Raw genomic sequence first — 24854 nt, forward strand, 5'->3', positions numbered from 1 at the left:
AGCTCCATGATGAAATCACGGAGGAGTGGAAGAGGACTCCAGTGGCAACCTGTGAAGCTCTGGTAAACTGCCTTAACCCAAGAGGGTTAAGGCAGCGCTGGAAAAAATGGTGGCAACACAAAATATTGACACTGGGCCCAATTTGGACATTTTGACTTAGGGGTGTACTCACTTTTGTAGCCAGTGGTTTAGACATTAATGGCTGTGTGTTGAGTTATTTTGAGGGGGACAGCAAATTTACACTGTTATACAAGCTGTACGCTCACTAGAAAAGTGTAATTTTTTCAGTGTTGTCACCTGAAAAGATATAATAAATAAAATATTTACAAAAAATGTGAGGGGTGCACTCACTTTTGTGAGATACTGTATGTTTACCTGGCCCATAGCAACTTTACTCACATTGCTGTAGGTTTACTAAATACATTTTAATTTCTCAAGACTATCTGTGGAATCTGAGAATATTCTGCAGTTTAAACATTCACTGATAGTTCATTAAAATATCATACAAGATTTTTTATGCACTTTACATGGCAACAAATACCACTGTTTCATTATATACCTTCCTTGATGAAAGGGACAAAAAGTGTTAAGGCTTGGCAAGGTGATTATCACACATTCGACACCTCTCTACTGATTACTAACACACTGTGAAATAAAGTAGCCAATGACTGAAATAGAAAAGGGAAAGTATTTTGCCTCAAGTGAAAAAAAAGTCCTGTCCTGTCTACACCTAGCCAAGGTCTTAGAGAGAAGGCTTTAGGAGAGCCAGTTTTATCAATGTGCATGTCATCTGTGAGGAAAAACAAACACTGTTCCACCCACTTTCCTACTTTGTAAGGCATTTAATCAATAAAAAGTGAACAGCTCTTTGTTACATTTATTGGTCAGCTTCAAAAAAGGCCTTAAAGTGGGTCAGAGTACTGCTTTTTAGAGCAAACTGTGCATTCATGATTTTTTTTCATCCACAATGCCTCTTTGTTTACTGCTGACCCTGTGAGAACCTAAAAAAAAAAAAGAATACTGTGTGTTTTGCTTGCTTGTCTCTCTTATCTTATCAGCTCTGCAGCTACAATAGGCCAGGTGTACTCACCAATTTACCATCAGGTGAAAGCATGTTATGGCCATGATCCAAGCTTGCTGGGGAAACTTGCTGGAGGACTGATTGGCTGGTCAACATGGCATTGTTACCATGGTGATTAATCGATGATGATGACGTGACTTCACTGTTTCCTTGCTGACTGTATCTTACGCCTAAAAAATATATATATAATTAATATGTATATTATTTATACATTGTAAGTATTTAATAAATACAACAACATCTTACTCTAAATCTTGACAACTTTAAAAAAAATATATATAATAAAAAATAAAGACATTTAAGCACCATTCCAGTCATGTTTCAAACTCTGAGCCAACTTTGTCCATATGGAGAAAAAACACTCCTATTTTGTTAAAGATCAACCTCAGACAGAACATTTTTTACATAATAAGTAAGGCTAGATCCTCTATCAGAATTTATAATTGCTGTCTGTGACTCCATGAGGGAGACTTTCCCTCCTATTTTCCCTTCTGTCCTATTTATGATTTCTTATCTGCACCGTGTGCCAAAAAAAAAGGTAATTTATTTCTTCAACAAATAATATACACTGCAGATGATTATGATCATATCCTCAATATTTTCACACGTGTAGTAACTAATTAATTCATGTATAGACTCTGACAGTATATTACATTTAGAAACCACAACCTGGTAATATGGTTACCTTATATAGGTTGAGTAGAATTCATATTGTCCCTTTATAGGATTGTTGGTCATGTTGGGTACGCATACTATGCCAAAACACTGTGGGTTGTGCATTGTACTTTTGTTTTATTATATTTGACCTGTATTTTAGATTATGCCAACTTCAAATTAAAAAAAACAAACCACTACCAGTTGAGAAGTTTTGCAACGTTTTACCCATGCTTTCCATTGTGAGATCTCATTAGCACCATGCTCATGGCCAATGCTTAGATTATGCACTGTAGTGCTGTGAAATGAAATTGTGTTTACTTCAAATATCTTATCATCTACAAATGTATTGAAAAAGAAAGAGTTCATAATTGGATGTCTGCAAGCAAAGGCTGGATACATTTTACCCTTAATATGTCATAAACCGCTTCTGTATGTTGGAACCGTAAAGTATCTTTCTAAGTCTAGGCCATTACTAGGAGCACGTGTAAGCAATAAATGTGTGTGGGCATTTCACAAAAGAATTAAAAACTTGCATTTGCATTAGGGAAGCTGAGATTTTATTTCCTGGTTCATGCCAAATTAACACCATGAGAAGCAACAACAAACAGTAACAAAATTCAAGCCTTTTGGCATCTCTTGGCAGGTATGTGCCAATACACAAGTCAATCTCCTAGCAATGTCAACCACTTTTTAAGTGACTCTTGCTTGAAGAAAAATTAAATAAAAGCTCCCTAGAAATAAAGACTCTTAATACTTACCTCTTTTGGTGGTCCGTGAGTCCTCACTTTGTTTCCTTCAAAAAACGTTGGCCTTTAGTTGGATCTTCAGCATCCAACACTTCCAGATGCGCCAGATACATTATGTGTTGACTATCAAAATTCTGGCGCTCATAAAGTATGAACTTTTTTTTTAAGAATTTTCTTTTTCAATCAGCAGTCACTATATCAAGCTCTCCATTACAGGACTAGGTAAACACATTGATTTAATAATAACAACAGTGTAGTCCTGCTCTATCTTGAACCAAATGTGGAAAAATATACATGAAAAAATGATAACAAAAGAATGATAAAAACGCTGAAAAAAACCCAACAAGTACACCAGCTGCCACCTCAAAGTGCACCCTAATAGGACGAGAAATGGGTGACACTATAACATTAAATTATATACCTGAAAAAACAATAATAACTCATACAAAGACACATAGATGTGCTCAAGTAATGACTGAAATCAGTGATGACAAGTATAAGAGTAATACGTTTTCAAGTGTCCATAATTCTCTCATGAAAGTAGTCCTCCTTCAGTACTTTGATATTACACCACTGGTGTGCAATAACCAACTTCCACTTCCTCTGTGACACCACTGGTGACTCAATATTTAAAGTGCTTACTCACCAAATGGTCATGACCTCTTATAAAAAAACAGGTCAAAATGCGCTTTTTATTGAAAAAAGCTCTTCTCCTCCTCAATCTCCAATATCCAGAATGCTGCTCCCCTTCTCCTCTCAGCGGTCCCACAAAACCACCAAAGTCCAGTTGGAAAATGTATTTGTGCAGTGTTTATTATAAATATGATGCTCATAAATTCATAAAAATCTTAAGGTAGCCCACTCATACTAAAAAGTGACCACATTGGCACTTTTCATCCTCAGGAGGGATGTGTTGGAGCTGGAGAGAGTCCAGAGAAGGGCAACTAAACTGATTAGGGGGTTGGAGGACCTTAACTATGAAGAGCGGCTGCAATCGCTCGATTTATTTTCCCTGGAGAAGAGACGTCTGAGAGGGGACATGATAGCAATTTATAAATATCTTAATGGGGATCTCAGCTTAGAAAAAAAGCTGTTCATTCGAAGGAATTGCATGAGGACTCGAGGACATACAATGCGATTAGAGGAGAAGCGTTTTAACCTCAGGCAACGAGGAGGGTTCTTTACTGTTAGGGCTACAAGATTGTGGAATTGTCTACCACAAGAGGTGGTTTCTGCGGGTAGTATGGTGACTTTCAAAAGACTCTTAGACTTACATCTCAAGGATCAGGACATTAAGGGCTATGTTCGATGATTACAGCCACACACACCTACACAGGTTGAACTGGATGGACTATTGTCTTTATTCAACCTCGCCTACTATGTAACTATGTAACTATAGTGGCTGATTATATTGGGTGTCAGTGTGGGCACTTTTTGATGTGAATGGACTACCTTACGTTTTTATGATATTATGAGGAACATATTTGTAAAACACTTGGTGCTTTTGTGGAACTGCCGAGTAGAGAAGGAGCACAGTATTCTAGGCATCCTGGATGTTGGAGGCTGAGGAGGAGAGGCAGCTCTTCTGTGAAAAGCACACTTTGACTTACTTTTTTATAAGAGGTCATAGCCAACTGGTGATTGAGCACTTTAAATATTGGATTCACGGAGGGAGCGGAAATTGGTTATTGCACACCAGCTATGTAATTGGGAAATTATTTAACCCAGGGGTCTTCAAACTATGGCCCTCCAGTTGTTCAGGAACTACAATTCCCATCATGCCTAGTCATGTCTGTGAATGTCATAGTTTTTCAATGCCTCATGGGATGTGTAGTTCACAACAGCTGGAGGGCTATAGTTTGGGGATCTATGATTTAACCTGTCACTATGCCAGCCATATAGATATGAATAAGCAAATTATTGGTGGCAGGTTGCCTTGATCCTTTTGATCATTTTTATGAATAAAAGCTGGGTAAAATCAGTTTCCTTGTTTCATTATACAAGAAAAAAAAATCTGAATGGCCACTAAAGGTGACAACTACACAACTACACTTCCTAAAATATTTATGAATAATTAAAAAAATTATAATGGCATATTCTTATGTTGACATTTCTATACATATGTTTTTTAGTGAAAATAATTTTTCCCTGAAGAACAGTTGTTGTTCAGTAGGTTACACAAATAATCATAATAATAATGCAAAAAATATTAATAATATTAAAATGATTATTATTATAAATACAATTATTTTCTGCTGCTATTGATATCATCATTGATGAAATCTTTATCTTGTACCTGTGCTAAAAGCATTTTTACAAATAGGCAAGCCTTTGCTAGAGTTCCAGCTTCACGCAGCATAAACATTAATTAACCCAGGCAAAGTTACACACATTCTTTTACCGTATTTTTAACCTCATGCATAGCTGCATAGTTATTAGGCCTGAAAAAGGCAAGTCCACAGAGTTCAGCTTCTCCTACATTACCCCACTGTTGATCAAGCAAGGCAAACAAAAAGTCAGTGTTAACTACTTTCAATTTGTCACAGTGGGAAAAAACTGTTTTGCTTTCATAAACATATCTGAATATGATTTTTTATACTGAATTTAAGTAATTGCTTGGTATACCATCCTAAGAAAAATAATATTTCTGTAGATACCATTCAAAGTTTTAAGCCTAGTACACACCATTCATTTTTTTTTTTTGTTCAACCCAGCAGGTTGATTGAAAAAAAAAACTGACAGCTCAAGTTGGAGCTGATCTGATGTCAGTACAGCAATCTCCCCTGCTTTTCTATTGTGTTCTGAACATTCTGGTCAGCGCTGACCGGGAGCCAGTAGGCAGACCTTTTCCGGTCATGAGCCTCTGACAGAAGCCGGCCGATCAGCCAGGGTCTGTCAGACCGGCTGCCGTACACACAGGCCGAATGTGGGTAGTTTTCTGCCAAACCGGCTGCCAATCTATGGCCATCTTACAGCCTAGCACACATTCGGCCTGTATGTACTAGGCTTTAGGATGGCCATAGAATAACTCTGTGAGTTATTTGCTAGTGGGACCGAGGACCTTACTGTTTTCCAACTGTACTAATTATTGCCTAATGTATAACTGATTGGATAAATAGTAGATTTCGCAGTCAAGTCAAGACTGGCTACAATTTATTAAGTTTTCTTTGCAGGAACAAAATATGCCATCTGACAAAGCTACATTGACCAGGGCAAAGGATTAATACCCGTGAAGAAGATAAGGGCAAAGCTGTGGGTGCCAGCTTGTCTCAGGGCAAAAGAATAGCAATCAGCTATAACGACACCAGTATGCACAGCGCTTTACAAAAAAAAGAGAGACAGTAAAGTTACAATACAATTCAATAAAAGAGGATTCTTGTGAACGCTGCTTTCAACAGCAGAATCAGGAAATAATTCTGTCTGTAGATTCCTTAATATTTAGGGCATCAAGAAACCAATCAAAATCCCAATATTAGGGATCCCAGGGAAAATGTAAACCTAGAAGTTTACTTGGGGAAGTATCTTCGATTCCTAGGACTTTAAAGTAATACTAAAGACTCTGTATTTTTTGTGTTAAAAAAATAACAAACATGTTATAATTACCTGCCCTGTGCCCAGACCCTCCTCTTCTTTGGTCCCTTTTCAGTGCTTCTGGCTCCTCCCTCCTGTTGAGTGCCCCTACAGCAAGCAGTTTGCTATGGGGCACCCGAGCCAAGCAGATTGCTTGCAATCTTCAGAAGCACCTGAAGGGGTTGACTTAAGCTGGATACACACACTATACAACTGTTGTTGTTAGATTTCCTTTAGATTTACCTTCAACTATGTAGTATAATTGCCTGACTGATTGCATCCAAATTGAAAGTGTTTAGATTTGACCTCATATTATATGGTTTTGGTAAATCTAAAGGAAAAAAACTAAAGAAAATTGTATAGTGTGTATGGCCCATAAGTAAATACAAATAGGCTGTTCACTTTGCGAGAGAAGTTGCATTTTGCAAGAGAATTAGCGAGTGAGGTGAACCTCTGACAACTTCCATTCAATCCTGTACAAGCCAAAATTACGTTTTTTTATTTCCATGCACAAGATTAGGTTCTTAGATTAGATTTGATTCTTTGCACAGTAATACTTCATCACATTCACTAAGCTGTGAGTAAAATTCCCATACAAAGTGCTCTTTCCATTAGTGAATCAGCCCTATAGTTTCTCACTTAAGGCTAGCCATTAATGTTAAGATTTCTCTTATTCAGCCACAAGGGAAGATGAAATACTTTGCACAAGGGGATTAGGAATCAAGAATGGGACCCAGGTGAGAAATGGTGACAGATTTTTTAGTTACTCTTGAGAACAGAAACACTCAGACAATAGTGGGAGGACTATTATCGTTAGATACTGTACTACTTGTACAATATCTTTCCATTTATTGCGGGGAACCAATGTGTACAGAAGCCAACCAACTAGGATGTTTTTTCGAATGTGCATGAGAATTGGACAACCCACGCAAACATAGCATAACCATGCCACATGTAGATAGGACACAGGCCGTTTTAAGATAATTGCAGTCTGCTACACTGATACATTTTTGGATGGTTAATATACCTAAACATTAGTTGCCTTATATTAAACAGCCACTGAGTAAAATATAGAGATTTGTGTAAATATGCCTAAAACAAGTTAGAATACTTTCATACTCTATCATCATTTTCTAGGTAACTAAATGCAAGAAATTGTGGTCAGCCATTTCAAGCCAGGGAAAGGCTGGAAAAGAAAGTGTACAGTGATCTGCTCAAGTCACCATCTTTCCACATCATAGTATCTGGTACATTCCTAAAACAAATACATATTTTCTTGTGACTTACTTAAACCAGCTTCTACCCATATACATGCCCTTTAAAGTGGCCGGGGTACACTGATATAGCCTTGTACCCAGCTTCTCCAAAGAAATACTACAGTGGTAAAAGAAAATGCTAAGATCCGTCTTGCAAAAGTGCAGTAAATGTATGCAGTAAATGTATTAAGTGATCCCACCGTTGTTCTCCAGTGCCAGGCAACCAAGTGTCCTTATCAGTAAGTCAATAAAGATAAGAAGTCTGAGATGGAGGAGGGGTGAGAGAGTTGAGTAACCATTTTAAAAACCCCACTGACATCTGTCAAAACATGAACACAAGCCTGTTCCAAGAGAAACTTCCACTTGTGACACGTATACATATAATGCATAGACAAAATATAAATCAACTACATAGGTATGATACTATAAGAAAAAGTTTGCTTGAAAAGATTACTTAGCTTCTAGTAATGCAACCCTTTCAATATCCTGACATTCATGCTCCTTGAGAGTTATTATGTCACAAAACGTTATAAAGTGTAGCTTTTATTCCCATCATAAACCTGTTTATTGCCACCAACCCAACCCACTCAGCAGTGGTTTCAAAGCACTTATTACCCCAATAAAACTGAAAGATTTTCAGCATCAGTATGCTGTGGCATGTCATTGCACTGAAAAGAATAGTAAGATTTTACTTTTGCACTGATCTGAAATATTTCAAGGTTAATGACATTAGTTTTCAAATTTGTTCCACTCCGACATCATAATAATATTTTCCTGTGTATAATATGTATAAAACTCATGTAGCTATCTATCAGATTCGTTTTTCATATTTAATAATTGCTTAAACATGAGAAAACATCATCAAAGTTTTTATAATGTCTTCTAACTTACATCATTATTGTACACATACACTTTTTTCCCTACTTTAAAACCATTATACTAACAATATGTACTGCATATCTATATAAATTACAGGTAGTAGTTGCACATGGCTGTATGCAAGTCCTCCTCATGGTTCCATCACGGTTTTGAAAAGAAAAAAGAAATAGCTGAACTGTGGTTGTCTTAGGGCTGTTCTATTCTATATAGCATCTAGTCCACGTTTTCCAAAAAACATCAGGAGGCAGTGGCAGGGCTAATGTGTTAAAAAAAATTGTAATATGGAGAAGGATTGCAAAAAAAAAAAGTAATTGCCCCTACTTTCAGTAATGATTAACTTGTGTTTGACATGTTGGGCAATCATGTTAAGCCTGGTACACAATACTAGTTTTTTTTGTTCAACCCACCGGGCTGAAAAAAAAAACGGACATCTGAGGTTGGAGCCATTGTACTAACAATCCAATGTTAGTACAGCAATCTCCCCTGCTGTTATATTGTGTTCTGCAGAGAGACAACAGCCCCCCCCCCCACAAAATTCTGGTCATTGCTCTCAGCTATTGGCTGACAGCACAGATTGGGAGTCGATCGGCACACGCTTTTTGGTCATTCCCCTTCAACGGCCGGCTTCTGTCAGACCGGCTGCAGTACACATTGGCCAAATGTTGGCCGGTTTCTATTGAACCAGCCAATGCCGACATTTGGCCTGTGTGTACCATTAGTCTTTTTTTCAACTGCATGAAACATCAAATCCAACTTTAAAATAACCCGCTTGAGCTATCCACAGTAAGGCCTCTTGCACACTGGACTTTTGCCATCTCTCATAGTTGCCTTTCCTTCTGGCAGCAGTGTTTTGGCAGAAAAAACTCTTCACGCTTGCAAACACGTTAAGGTGTATTTATGCGAGTCAAGCATTTGGGCATTAATTCATTGCGTTGGCCAAAATTATTTTATTTTGGTAATTGAAATGCATTAAAGCTCAAGTGCTAAATGCACCCAGCATAAACAGATGTGTCAATGTTTTTTTTTTTTACAAAACCCCACTGTTTCTGGACATGCTGGACATTGAGTATTTTTCTGCATTAAAAAGCTCTACCTCTTAACGCCTGCATGGACACAAAGACTAACTTGCAGATACAGAAAAAAAACGCCAGATGCCCCTAACAGGAACGTTAAAAACGTCCAGTATGCATAAGGCCTTACCAATCAGATCTTACCTCTCATTCTTCAAGGTTGCAATCTTGAGAGTTCTTTCATGCACTGTGATAAATAAGGACTGTTTTTTTAACTAAATTAGCTAAAAATCTATTCTTACTTGCTAAAAATATTTTTTTCAGAACCTCCTGTTTGTTAACTTGTACTTATACCAAGGTTTCCAGATCATAATGTCCCCACAAGTCTAATGGTCTGTCAAATGCTTACCAAAAGCTAGTGGAGTCATCCCTATCAAAGCAGGAAAATAGCTATTTCCATTTACTCTACTTCTGCAAGAATAAACTACCAGCATTTGTTGCCCAATCATGTGAATCAGCCACCTATGTCTAAGTAATTCCAATCACATTGCATTTCTCATTTACTGCAATAGCCTCCAGCTCTTCAGATTTACAATCTTCATGCATTAGCAAGCATATCAAGGTGTAACAATAGCCACTCCAGCTCAGTCAACTGGTTTGAGACCAAGTACAGACAAACCTTAATCCATTTAAAACAACTCTCTTTGGTAACTTTATGTATGACTACATATTGTAGTTTATAAAATATTTGAGTAGGCATCTACTGAAAATAAAGGTAACCCGTACATTAAGAAACTGGTGAAATTAAGCCCCGTTCACACGGGCAGAATGTCGGGAGCCATTTGCCGTAAAAAAAAAAAACAATGGCTAACATTTGGCCCGTGTGTATGTCGGAAGTGCATGCTGGAAAACCAGCAGCCGACCGATTCCCGATGGAAGAGAGCGCTTGTCAGACTGTTCTAGCGGGGGGGGGGGGGGTGTAACCTTGCATGGTTAGTACAGTGGTTTCGACCGGAGCTGCCAAGTTTTTTCTGGATTGCACAAAAAAAAACTGTTAGTATGTACCCGGCTTAAGCCATATGATAAAACAATACAATATCAATTTTCAATATCATCTAAATATATGGTCCTTTAGACTTACCTAAACTATGTAATACAAAGGCTTACCTGATGAGATTTAAGATATTTTAGTTAGTCCCTTGCACTAACGAACCTTTGCTAAAGTATGATAGAAGGCCCAACATGAATCCATTCCAAATTCAGCCAGCAATAGATTTTAGGTAGTTTTACACTTGAACAATAAACATTGCCAGTATACAGCAATGACTCTAGATTAGATTAGACTTTTCATTGCTAACCATCCTAATGGCCCGTACACATGATCCGAAAATCGGACGAAAATTAACGCTTGTGAAAGGATCGGACGATAATCGGATCGTTAGTACACAGCTTATGAGAGGCGATCACGACAGTTCACCCGATATTATCCGGTCGTGCAAGCATAAAAATTTTCATCGTATTATAACACATCGTACGATAATCGTATTATCAGTATGTTGTTCGTCCGAAAAAAATGGTGAGCAGTAGACAGCGCATGAGCAGTAGACATCATTTTCCCCTCACACACTACAGCGTGGTTACGCATACCGGAAGCTAAAAATTATCGTCCGAGAAAATTCGTATCGTGAGTAACCTCTCCCTTTAAGCGAATATTATTAAGAGCTGCTAGAATACGAAAAATAACGGATGGAACGTCGCCCGATTTTCGGATCGTGTGTACTGGGCATTACACTAATACATTTTTGTATAAAATTTTTTTGACTTGCCTAGATGTCAACTTGTGTATAGACCATGTCACATTTATATAGAATGTACCAATTATTCATCCCATCTCCATCCTATGTCTTTACAATAACACAGCTATCTACAAAGACCAGTGCGGAGATTAATTAAATAAATTGCTTTAGCTAACTATCTGTGTAACAAACAAGCTTTTTTTATTTTTCTTGCCAAGCAATTCCAGTTAATTTTAAATATTTAATTTCTATCCGACTAAAAAAATATATTAACAATGTCCTTTCAATGTCTCCTATTTTTCATGTTTTAAACATAATTAATAATGTTAATTTATGTAAAAACGCTACACTTTATCTCTTTTGCAAATGCTTTTCTCCTGGCAAGAAAAAAAGTAGCTTCAAAAACGCGCTTGTGACGCGTTTTAGAAAATGTGTTTGAGTACATTTAGGTGCTTGTTTATTTATTGGCCAGAATATTAATTTATTCTGGCCACTGAAATGAAGAAACGCTAAAGTGCTAAACCCACCTAGCACGTAGGCACGTATAGAAACGTTTGGATGTGTTAATACACATTTAGGCACGTTTTATCACTTTTCCCTCTCTTGAATGCACAAGTGATTTTTTTTCTGCCACTAAACTTCTGTAAATACATATATGTGCATGGACACTTAGACTAACACGGAGGGGCATTTAGAGGTAGAAAAAAAAGGTAAATGTCTGTAAGACTGGAATTATTGAGCTCATGTGCATAAGGCCTTACTTTTCTTTTTTTTTATTATTTATTTAGAAGAATCGGCACATTATATCTTAACAGCACTGGTTTACCAGTGGTAAATGTAACAGATAATTGTACACACAAACATAAAGGCAAATATATATACATCATAGGCATTGAGAACCAGTGTAGACAATATGGAAAAAGTATACGCAGCAAGGCATTTTGTACATGCCGCCTAGGATATACTGTCTCCTCAGTCAGGTTTTGGTTTTGAAGAAAAGAGAATTTTTTCTTTTTTTTTTCTTTTGGGGGGGGGGGGTGGGAAGTAACAAGAAGAGTGAAAAGAGATGGAGAGAAGACATTTGGAGGAAGAAAAAGAGAAGAGAAAAAAGGGGGGGTAAAGGGGTGGGTAGGAGGGAAAAAAATCCACAAATCCCCCTGGCCCAGCACCTAAAGAGATGTTGCGTCCCTAAGGATTGAGTAAGTTGTCGCAAAGTTCAACTTCAACCTAAGTTTGGAAAGCTAGTATAGTTTGATCTGTAAAAAATAAGTAGATGGTCCAAATTTTCCAGTACAGTTCTTGTTTTGTTAGCATCAAGGTCAAGTTTTCTATCTCTTGGCTCTCATTAATTGGAGCAAGCCAGTGTGCATTATTGGGAGGCACTGTACTCTTTCATTGAGCTGGAATGTGGGCTTTTTCTGAATTAAGGAGATGTTTCAATAACAAATTGTTGTTAGTTGTTTGAGAGTGATGTATTATGTAGTAGAATGGCCTGCAGGATTTTCCTTCTTCCATTATCTTTTTATCGTTTGCTCCATCATGGTCCAGAAATCTGTTATTTTAGGGCACTCCCAGAAAATATGCAATAAAACCCCTCAGAAGTCAGACACCGCCAACAGGTATTTGGGACCCAGGTGAACATGCGATGAAGCACCTCTGGCATCCTATACTATCTCATGAGGAGTTTGTATCCTCCTTCTTGGTATCTGCTGGCCAAGGAGGCATTGTGGATGAAGAGCAAGATTCTTTCCCTCTGCTTTTAAGAGAAAGTCATGTTTAAATCCAGCTCCCAACTCTGTAGGAAGTGGTGCATTGAGACCTTACTTTTAACCTAAATTTAGAGATCTACAGTCACAATAAATTTACTAGCAAGCATAAAACATCAGAAACAAATAGATCTCTACATGGAAGGGAGAGGGGAGTGGCAAAGAAATTTGTGCCGCCCACCTATGGGACCATGGCAGACCATAAATTTAATTTTTCAGTTAGGGCAGGTGCAAGTTTTGAATCAAATATCAAAATGAAATTGGTTTAAACTGGCTAACATGTTAAATTTGGCAAAAGCAAGGCCCTATATAAAGAAATTTAAATGCGTAGTAAACAGTTGGCAGTGGATCAGCAAAGAACAATATGCATACCACCCTCCCGTCCATCATCGCAGTTCTTTTTATGTGGTTAGTCCCTTTCTCTTGAAAGGGGACAGTTCTATACATATGCGTGTGTTTGTATTAACTCAAGCTGTTATTGCTGAGTTAAATATTGTATTAAACGTGTATTTTGGTGAGTTTATATGTGTTACCTTATATAAAATTGGTTATTTATATTTAAGGGTTGTTTAAAATAAGTACCAATTAAAAGGGCCGCGGCCATTTCAAACCCAAAATTCAAAGTGTGTTTATTATTTATTAAAAATGTTTTTTATATTGGTAAAGGTTTTGCCTACGGTCCCATGCAGTGAACACGTTCCCCTAACCAATAGGGATGTGGGGAGGAGTTCACTGACAGGTCAAACATCATTGTGTGTAAAGGTGTATTATTTGTCTGACAATAGCAGAAGTTGAATTTTGTTTGTCACGGGCTTTGTTTTTTCTTTGTAAAATATTCTGTTTTGACTGATATTTTTATCTAACAAGCAGTGGGTGATACCACCTTATCCTGTCAAAATTCTTTCTAGAGTCAAATGGGCACCTCTCCAACTATACAACAGTTGCACAAACATTCTATCAATATATCAAGCGACATGTGTCCAATTTCATTCCAGTTCACTAAACAATTACAAAAAAAAATGAACGCTGAGGTTTGAATATATAGTTTTCCAAAATGTGACTATTTATACACTCATTCTTGGTTGGCAACATATAAGCAATTGACCTATGAACTCCTCCCTAGTCAGCTTTAAGTGATGTCCTGTTGTGTCCTTCAATAGACTTACAATACCGGGCTTCCTTCTTTATATGAACAGGAAACCTGCTGTGCATTCAACAAATTTGTCTTCCTTTAGGAATAAAGTTGCTTTTTAAATCTAACCTTTATATAAATATGTTTTACTAAAACACTTATAAACATACCCGTGGCATGTCAAGTTGGGTACCTAGTCAAAATTAGGGAAGCTTGTTTTGACAAATCCAGAAGCATAATTGTATTGGCTTCACCTTATTATACAACAATGTTCTAATCAGATATTTAAGCAGACCAAATATTCTGTACTCGATGATAAAAAAAAAAGCTTAAGGTATTAAGAGTTGCCTGTAGGTCCCAAAAATTAAGTCTGATCACCTTTGCATTGATTGCTCTTATGCAGAGATGTATAGTAACGAAGTAGAACTACTTAAGTACTGTACTTAAGTACCGAAATGCGGTATCTGTACTTTCCTAGAGTAGAATTTTTTTCTCCTACTTCTACTTTTACTTCACTACATTTTTTCGATGATTTCGATACTTCTACTCAAGTATTTTTTTTTTTGTGCTGCATAGTTACTCGTTACTTTAAAAAAAATTACCACTGCCAGAACAGTAGATGGCAGGTTGCATAAAGCTCAAAAAAATGTGTATAATGTCATTTGTAAATCAGCGCATACGAAAATAAAGGCTGTGTATAATAAAAGCTGCTATACCAAATCTTTCCAATAAAAAGAAAATATGAAACAAACAAATAAATGGTGCTACAGCGCTTAAAGTGCATCAAGAAACTACTAACAAACACAGGTTAATCATTTGAATAAATCATTTGAAATAATAAAAACAATATGATGTTCATACTTTTGACTTCTTTCTTTAATAACTACATAACACAGTACTTGTACTTCTACTTTCAGTACTTGAGTAGAAATTTTTTTTAAAAACTACTGGTACTTTTTACTTTTAGTACTTAAGTAGCAAATTTTTTGAAAAAACTACTTGCAATACTTAAGTAAAAAAAATGTTGAATACTTTAGTACTTCTACTTAAGTAACTTTTTCTGCGAGCACTTCCACTTCTACTCAAGTAATTTTTTGATCGAGCACTTGTACTTTTACTCAAGTAGAAATTTCGAGTACTTTATACAAGTGTGCTCTTATGCATCCCAAAGAAGTAGGTAAATTGCACCTTTATTTTTCTTGTGCCCAGTTTGCTTTCTGTTCCATAATACCAATGGTACAAAAACATTGGCTGGAGCATTAGCAATGGGGTATATAAACCTTCTTCAGGATTGGTGGAATCTGCAGGTTTGATCATCTGCTATCTCTAGCAGAGGGATCTTCTACATGATTTTGTCTCTGCTCCTGCTTTATGCTCACATTGGTGTCAAACCTGTCTCCTGTCACAAATAAACTGAGAAACTAGTGCAGCCTAGAAAAATACTACTGTTTGATATAAAGTTGTATGAACTAAGACCAAACCACATTGGCAGCAAATTATTGAAAAAAGTTAATTGGAAGCATGCAATCAATTCTTGAAGAGCTTACTCTTTAGAAGCTTTTATTGCAGCATGTGGTGTGATAATACCTATATGTAATAATTTACATGCATTCCATGTATTTAAAGGGCATAAAAAACACATTGGTATGAACACACCTAAAATGCTACCCTCACATACATCGGATCCTATGTTCAATGTTAGCAAACCTATCTTTCACCTAAAATGTGTAAACACTGTTTTGCAATATCTTTGTAAAAATTATATTCGTCATTATCATTAAAATTCTTTATAAGTATAACGCATTACAAAACTTTTGGTCGAATGTGACCTAATTCCAACCTTTTTCATCTCCTATTTAGTTTTTTTTATCTTTATCACCTGTGTTAATCTTATCCCTAACATTAGGAGGAAGCTCAAAAAACTGTTTGCCCTATTATACCAGGAAGCCATATTTATATCATTGCACTTTAGTGTCAAACAAACAAATGTCCTGTGTAAATGTCCTTCTTTTATGGAATCTAATCAATGCGCGCACCAGTCTCCAGCTATTTCAATCAATTTTCACCCCGACCTAGCATGACCTCAGTAACAGTATTATGGAGGTAACCATCACTCCTGTCTGGTGAAAGAGAGCCACAGAATAGGTTGCCACTATACCTCCTATACCCTAGGACAGCTCCTGCTGTCTCAGTCTAGTGCCAGTAAAATAAACTACGAGTCTAAGAGGCCTTCTGAGTAAAGATAAATGAACACTTGTACAGTAATTGCAGTCCCTTTAAGAGAAACAAAACAAAGGGTGTCATGGTGTGACTGAGTACGCAATGGAAGAGTGAGGGCACATCAAAGACTACAAGACTTGTACAAAGGTGCCATTTAATTGTCTTGACTATGCATAAAGGCAACAATGCCATGACAACAGAAGGCTACATGCTGGTGTATTATAGCACAGCCAGTGAACAACACTGAAAACAGCTGACTTTGCTGACAGTGTTCAGTTTTGGGGAATCTTGAAAGCTATCTGTCTCAGAGAGCAGAACTTCTCTTCTGTCATTCTTTTATGTAGAACATTCCTGAATTAAGGTCACCTTTTGGTCATCCCAAGATCTGCCAAAGGAAGTGTTACCATATCTTAAGGCTTGTACACACTTGACGAAAATCGGACGAAATATCCTCCGATTTTCTATCTCATGCTCAGCGGGTTTTTTTTTTGGGACGTTTGTACCTAGACTTCCGGGTCGTCAGCAACTTCAGATCATGCGCTGTCTTTCGTATCCGATTTTTCGTGGACCTACTGCATACACATTAAACGAAATTTGGTCGTGCTGGGGATGGACGATAACATTTTTGGTGTTTGTCCCTGTTTTTTTTCATTGAAAATGTCGGCATCGGCTGCTGAAAGTTGTGTACACACTAGCCGAAAATCGTACAAGTTTACCATGGATGGGAATTTTCTACTAGTGTGTACCCCACTTTAGGCTAAGTGTGGTCCAAACTGGTAAAAAACAAAGAATATAAAAACATTTTTTTTTTTTTTTACAGAGAATGATATGCCCCGCCTAGACACTCAAAAAGAGAAATGGATTAAGGATATTGCTCTTCATGACGTGTAGTAAATACTTGTATACTGTAGATGCCATAAACACACCTCTGACAGAAAAGGCAACAGAAGCACTTGTACTCTCTAATATGTTCGTACCCGAAAAACTGATAAAGAGTCATCATAAAATACATGCACATTTTTTTATAATGTAATAAAATCATTTGAACCAAACTGTGATAATAGAAGGGTTATTTCTTCTCTGGTATATAATTTAGCTTAAGCAATATCAGATTGAATTGATTCATTGGAAAAATTAAGATTAGTTGCTACGGTTCAGACTCAGGGGTTAATTTACTAAAATGGAAAAGTGCAAAATCTGGTGGAGCTTTGCATGGTAGCCAATCAACTTCTAACTTCAGCTTGCTCAATTAAGCTTTGACAAAAAAAAAAAAAACTGGAAGCTGATTGGTTTTTATGCAGAGCTGGACCAGACTTTGCACTCTCCAGTTTTAGTAAATCAACCCCTGTAGATAATATGGGCAGAACACTGGGCACAAAGAGAAAATGGGCAGCAAACTTGGCACATAAGAAATAAAGGTGCAATTTTCCTACTTCTTTGGGATGCACAAGAGCAGTCCATAAGTGATGGGATTATTGTACCACAATCCGTGTTCTTTTGTCAATTAAGTTATCTTCTGTCAGCAAGAGACACATTACCACTTTGGAGTCTTTTATCATTAAAACAAAACTTTGCAAAGAAGCAAAAGTTGTTACCCATTAAAAACCGATCAGGCATCAATAAACTGCTGTTAGCCAGTGCCACTGAAGATAAAAATTATAGCTATTGTGCTTTGAATGCCTTACAAAATAGAACAATAATGTTTATTCAATTACCATAGCATTGAAGTGTAGTCTTGTAATTATTCAGTACACTGTAGAGCTTATCATATGTATGAACTATGCCACACTAATCAACAATGTGTAGCACTGCCTCCGCAGGGACTGCTGGATATTGACACTGCGGGCTCCCCTGGTTACCAACACATGGTTATAATTAATTTCCTGGATCCCTCCTTGCTCCTGTTGGCTCTTCCCAGAAATAAACAGTCTAGGGGTGTTGTTTTTTTTTTTTTTTTTTTTTTATTGTTTATTTTGTAATTTGCGATAGGAGAAGGGAATAATGGGATAGTCCAACTGAACTATTCACATAGATGAGGACTTCTATCTTCAGAACTTCTTTAATACTTAGGAACAGCCAGGCTGTTAATCCACACTGCCACAAGTGTAGAAGGGGTTAATTCTCTTGCTCTCTTTACTCTCTGACAAGAGGACTTGGTGAACGATATTGTATCTTCAGGACACTCTCACTAGCATCTTCTTCCCGCTGACACCTGTCCATTGACTATCCTAGGAGCAGGGGTGGCCCCCTCAGGTCAGGCCCCTTGACACCAGTTTCTGTACTCACTGTACTGCAGAGACAGATCCTCCAGTGTATCCCCTCTCAGTCAGCTTCCCTGGACCACTGGGTTCAGCTCCTCACTCCTACTCTTCTGGCCCTCAGAACGACCCCCTGAGGCTGCATGGCACCTCTACAGAGGGGGAGGCAGCCGCCCCCTCCCTCCGGGACTCCGCTCCACAACGAAAGACCTCAAGCACATTTGCTCCTGGCTTTTATACAGTATTCCAACATGCACCGAGGCGACTTTCCCTCTGTCAATCATCAGGACTGTATCAAAAGCCCATGCACCCATTTTTCAGGTTTCCTCCCACTGTCCAACATGCCTCCCTATTTGACCAGTGTAAAACACTCTCTAGACAGAATGCGTTGCACTCTGAGCACAATGTGCAGACCTCACTAACAGATCCTGCTCTCTGGTAGGCAGAGAACAATATAGATTTACCTGCAGCTCTTCTGGTAAGCAGACAAACTATACTTTCTCACTAGCACCTACCTAGGAGGGTGCTACAAATGTAAAAAGGACTCATCATAGTGTCAGTTGCAGGATCACTAAAACACCTGACCATACACTAGTAGATTTGTAGATATTAACACTTGTACAATAATTTTCAGTTCGATTAACTGCTTTTTGTTTGCTTTTATAATTACATTTTGAATTAATGGGCTTTCTCAAATTAGAAGCACCACATACACTGTTAGAAATTCATTAGCTTAAGAAAAATTATCTGTCCTGCTCCTTGGAATTTTCTCCTCATTGCTGTTGAAAATGAATGTCAATATGACCCCTACTAATGATCATAAAATCGAAACAAACATTTTTAAAATAAAATATTTCAAACAAAAATCTCCTAGGGTATGGCCAACTGGGCCACTGATAAAGCAGTACAGCCAGCTCTCCTCTTCTGGGCCCAGGCCCCATCAGTTCAATGGGGGGCACAGGCCCCTGCTGAGCAGGAAGGCCAGCTATACAGTCTTATTGCAGATACCAATCCTTTTCTGTTTCCTCCTGCAGCGCTGCCAGCTTCTCCTCCTCTTTCTCCCTTCGGCTGCACTGTAGGGGGATTGGTGCCTGGACCCCCGTGTTCCCTTATACCCCACAGAGCTGCCAGCTTTCCTCCTTTCCCACAGGCAGCTGCTTTGGGCAATCATAAGGAAGTTTCAGGACAGAGAGCGGGGCTCCCTGCTGATACCATTGCTTATGAAGTAGAATTACATATCCTTACAGCTCTAACAGTAAAGGACCTTCTACGCAGTTAAAGGTTAAACCGCTTCTCTTCTTCAAATTTCAATGTCTCTAAATTCCCTTTCACTTTTCCCTATGCAAGGGTCACCAGTATGGTATTTGTACATTGATATCATATCCCCTCCCAAGTGTCTCCTCTCCAGAAAAAATAAGTTCAGTGCTTGTAGTCTTTCCTCATAGCGGAGATCCTCTAGTCCCATTATTAGCTTTGTTGCCCTTCTCTGGACTCTCTCCAGTTCCAGTACATCCTTCCTGAGGACCGGTGCTCAGAACTGGACGGCATATTCAAGATGCGACCGGACCAGAGTCTTGTAGAGTGGGAGAATTATCGTTTTATCTCTGGAGTGAATCCCCTTTTTAATGCATTCCAGTTGGCTTTACTTTCAGCAGCTTGGCATTGCATGCCATTGCTGAGCTTGTTGTCTACTAGGACCCCTAGGTCCTTTTCTATCTTAGATTCCCCCAGAGGTTCTCCCCCCTAGCAAATAACTTGCATTCATATTTTTAGCATTTAAATGCATTACCTTACATTTTTCAACAATAAACCTCATTTGCCATGTAGTTGTCCACCCCATTATTTGATGTAGGTCTTCTTGTAAGGTTTCCACATCCTGCACAGACCTTATTGCCCTGCTTAGCTTTGTATCATCCGCAAATACTGACATTGAGCTGTTTATCCCATCCTCTAAATCGTTTATGAATAAATTAAACAGAAGTGGGCCCAGGACAAGTCTTTATACTGTATGATGCGAAATTCTGCCACTTTTATTTATTTTAGAGGTGAAAACTGTTATATAAGATAGTGAAAGAGATAGGAGAGAGGGAAAAAAAAGAAGAGAAGAGGAAAGAAGAGGAGAAAAAGAAGGAGAAAGAGGAGGGGGAAAAAGGTTGGGGAAAGAGGGATGAAGGACCTACTGGTCCATCAGGCCGAGAGAGGTATCACACAATCAATACAAAAAAAAAAAAAATAAAACTATATGATAAAAGAATAATCAGAGGAAAGGAGTGTCAGTGCTACTTTTATTTATTTTAAACTGATTTACCAATTGTGAAATTTACCCTCACTTAGGCTAAGTTTCCACTAGTACGACGCCAAAGTCGCGCGATTTAGAGTGCGACTTTTCAGTGCAACTTTGATGCACCTTTGAGTGCAATTTTGATCTGAGTCAACACTCTCTGACTCACTCACTCTCTGAAGTCGCATCAAAAGTAAGTTGATTCAAAGTAGGGCAAGCACCTTTTTAAAGTCACTGCAACTTTAAGTCACATAGATTGGAATGGGTTCCTTTAAAATCAATAGGCTGTGACTTGTCATGCGACTTTATGCGTCCAAAGTCGCATGACAAGTTGCACGAGTAGAAACAGAGTTCTACTGTCCTGGTGGATGTGAGGGTAAATATTTCCAATGGGAACAACAGTAAAAACCTGACAGAGATTCTAAACTTTCCACTATTCATTCCTAAACTTTTTCAAAAGTGGAGATACTTTTTAGGCTGTCAGGTATTCCGATATTTAGTTTATGCCGTTATTGGTCTGTGTAAATTGCAGATACCTCTTCAGCCAATCATGTATCAAGAAACTGTAGAAACAAGGCATGTCAGAAAGGTACTTACATCAAACAAAGCTGGAAGTGATCATAAATGTGCAAAGATAAGTAAGCCTACCATAGGTGTGCACACAGGGTGTGCCGGATGTGCCTGGGCACACCCTAATTACCCCCATGTAGCATTATCATTTTGTGTGCCATCAGGAAGATGGGAAAGATTCCCCTCTTACTGGCTCTGCCATAAGTGAAGTGTAAATGTACTGGGGTCATATATGTGTAGACACACACACACGTGTGTTTGAGCTTTAGGGTGCACAGCCTAATGCAACAAGCTGCACACACTTTTGAGCCTATCCTGAGTTTTTGTATAGTTACAGTGGGGTTGATTTACTAAAGGCAAATAGGCTGTGCAATTTGCAAAGTGCAGTTGCCCTCTGCAAGTGCGGTTGCTCCAGAGTTTAGTAAATAAGGTAAAGCTTTACTTTGCAAAGTAAATCACGTGCAAGAAAAATAAAAAAAAAACAGCATTTTTGCTTGCACATGATTGGATGATGAAAGTCAGGTTTCTGCTCATTCACTAAGCCCTGGAGCAACTGCTTTTGCAGAGTACAACTGCACTTTGCAAAGTGCACAGTCTATTTGGCTTTAGTAAATCAACTCCTATGTTCTTAAGCTTACCAAACACATTACAGTCTAACTGTACAGTCTTCTTTAGATCTACCAACAACTAAGTAGTGCAAGGGCCTGCCTGGTTTTATACAAAATGATTGGATAGGTTAGGTAGGTCCTCATACTATATATACTTTTGGTAAATCCAAAGTTGATTGTACAAAATTGTATGGTCAGATTGTAACGTGTAAAGGATAGAATCAAACTCACCTATACTTATGAGGGCCACCATATATATCTTGTCACTGTTATACATAACATGGCAGTGAGTAGAGGACTAGCAATCAGAACATAAAGCAATAGAGACACGAAAGTTGACAAAACGTCTGCCAGGTGTATTTAACCTGTTGCCGACCACCCGCCGTAGATTTACAGTGGCAAGGGGGCCTGGCTGTGGGAACCGACGGAACTGTACGTCGGTCACCCGCAGGGCTAGAGTGGAACCCGCTCGTGCGCCTGCTGTCCCTGCGATGTTCTGATTCAGTTCAGAACAGATCAGTCATCAGGCCCAGGCCATTGGCCTGAACCTTGTGAGCAGTTCTGACCAATTGCAGAATGCCCTGTGCCTGTCTAATGTAAATAAAGGCACAGGAAATGATGCAATCTTCTTTCCTGGAGCCCTTTTCAGTTCCAGCGTGAGAAAAGAGAACATCTACCGTGAGTACACAAGCAAAACACTGACACCAGTACACATAGGCACACATTTAACCACCTGATCACCCCCCAGTTAACCATTTCCCTCCCTGTCACAGTGTACACTATATACAGTATACAAATAATTTATTGATCACTGTATTAGTGTTACTTGTGACTTCAGTTAGTGTAAGAGACAGTTAGTGGTAGTTCCAGATACGTTTAGGGTACACGTCATACATCCCCTAATAAATATTTAACCCCCTGATCACCCCCAGTTAACCGTTTCACTCCCTGTCACAGTGTACACTATATACAGTATACATATAATTTACTAATCACTGTATTACGGTCACTTGTGACTTCAGTTAGTGTGAGAGGCAGTTAGAGGTAGTCCCAGATAGGTTTAGGGTACCCGCCATACATCCCCTAATAAAGATGTAACCCCCTGAACACCCCCGGTTAACCCCTTCACTCCCTGTCACAGTGTACACTATATACAGAATATAGATAATTTACTGATCACTGTATTAGTTTCACTTGTGACTTCAGTTAGTGTGAGAGACAGTTAGTAGTAGTTAGAGGGAGTCCCAGATAGGTATAGGGTACCTGCCATATATCCCCTAATAAAGATTTATCACCCCCAGTTATCCCCTTCATTGCCCTGTCACAGTGTCACTATTATAGTATACAGATCTTTTTTCTGATCACTGTATTAGTGTCACAGGTGACATCAGTTAGTGTTAACGTTAGTTAGCGTCAATATAGGATGGTGTCAGATTACCCGCCGCATATTTAGTAATACATTTTAACCCTCTGATTGCCAGTGACACACACACTAAATACCTCCATTACTAGTATTGTGCCTGAACAGATCAATATCTTTGATCTGATCAGAACTATACTAGCGTCCCCAATAGTATAGTATAATGTTCCCAAAACGCAGCGTTAGCAGGATCAGCCCCAACACCTGCCACCACCTGCATTTAGACCCTCTGCCCCTTCCCCCCAAGAAGTGCAGAATCAGCAGCCCCCCCCCCCCCCCAAGAAGAGCAGAATCAGCAGATTACTGTCACTTCCATTACACAGCATACTAAACCGCAGCGTTAGAAGAGTCAGGCTTGATCTCTGCTAGCACTAGCAGTTACATTTATTGTTAGCGGTTCAAACAGTCCTTGACAACCAGGTGCTTTTTTACCTGTGAGTCACACTAGGTACCAATAAATTTATTGGCCAAAATGTCCAAACAGAGGTACTCTAGTGAAGAGGCCTACACGATGCTGAGCATGACAGATGAGAGCGATGGGGAAGCCTCACTGTCAGAATCAGGCTCAGTATTCGAACCTGTAGAGAGCAGCGGCACCCTGACAGATAGCTCTGACGACAGAGTAGTGGTCCCTGCTAAGGTCAGGCATACCCGACCCTGTTCTGTTGCTGAGGTGCAACTGCCGCAGGGTTCTTGTATGCAGCAGAGTGTCAGTAGTAGTGCCGCAAAACTTTCTGGTGAACTGGCAAGCACCAGCGGCCTAGTACATCCTGGTCATAGTCAAACCAGCACAACAGTAACACTTGGTGACGTGGCGAGTCCTAAAAGTGCAGTTCAAGCTGGTGCTGTGGCTATCACAAGTAGTGTCCCGCAGCCACCAATACCTCCAAGACAGCCTCGTAGAGCCAATAGTGTCCTTCTGAGGCGCTTGCAAATCCTGGTTGGGAGACCACCACTTCTGCAGCGCTCGTACTTCCCCCATTCACTGGCCAACCCGGAATTCAGGTGGAAACAGCCGATTTTACTCCCCTTGGTATTAATAAGCTGTTTTTACATAGAAGATCTGTACAGATCTATTGTGGACCAAAACAATTTATATGCCGATCAATTCATCGCCGCAAATCCAAATGTGACCCTTGCCAGAGAATTTGCATGGAAATGTCTCACTATTTCCAGAATTTAAAACCCTTCTAAACCTATCTGTCCTCATGGGCATTACTAAAAAGAGTGAGTTGCGGTCATATTGGTCCACTGACCCAATTCATCATATGCCCGTGTTCTCTGCAGCCATGGCCAGAGCTGGATATGAGTAAATTTTGTGGTTCATGCACTTCAGTGACAATGAACTCTGTCATCCTCGGGGTGACCCTGGGTATGACAGGCTCCACAAAATTTTGACCCTCGTAAATTACTTCAACCAGAGGTTTGCAGCCTTGTATACGCCCCAACAAGCTGTCTGCGTTGATCAGTCCCTAATTAAATTTTCTGGCTGCCTTGCTTTGAAACAGTTTTTCCCCAGCAAGCTTAATAGACATGGGGTCAAGATGTATAAGCTCTGTGACAGGGCAACAGGCTATACATGTACTTTCCAGATTTACGAAGGA

General features: G+C 38.9%; 1 protein-coding gene across 2 annotated transcripts in view; it reads right to left on the reverse strand.

Annotated features, from left to right (window-relative positions):
- The window catches only part of HNF1B (HNF1 homeobox B), a 99176-nt gene that overhangs the window by 20645 nt on the left and 53677 nt on the right, over window positions 1-24854 (reverse strand). For both annotated transcript variants that reach the window (XM_082248495.1, XM_082248494.1), the window contains exon 5: window positions 1091-1251. In XM_082248495.1, the coding sequence (XP_082104621.1) occupies window positions 1091-1251 (161 nt within the window). The remainder of the gene's footprint in view (window positions 1-1090; window positions 1252-24854) is intronic.

The sequence above is a fragment of the Pelophylax lessonae genome (genome assembly GCF_965119305.1).
Source record: "Pelophylax lessonae genome assembly, chromosome: 2".
Classification (NCBI taxonomy): domain Eukaryota; kingdom Metazoa; phylum Chordata; class Amphibia; order Anura; family Ranidae; genus Pelophylax; species Pelophylax lessonae.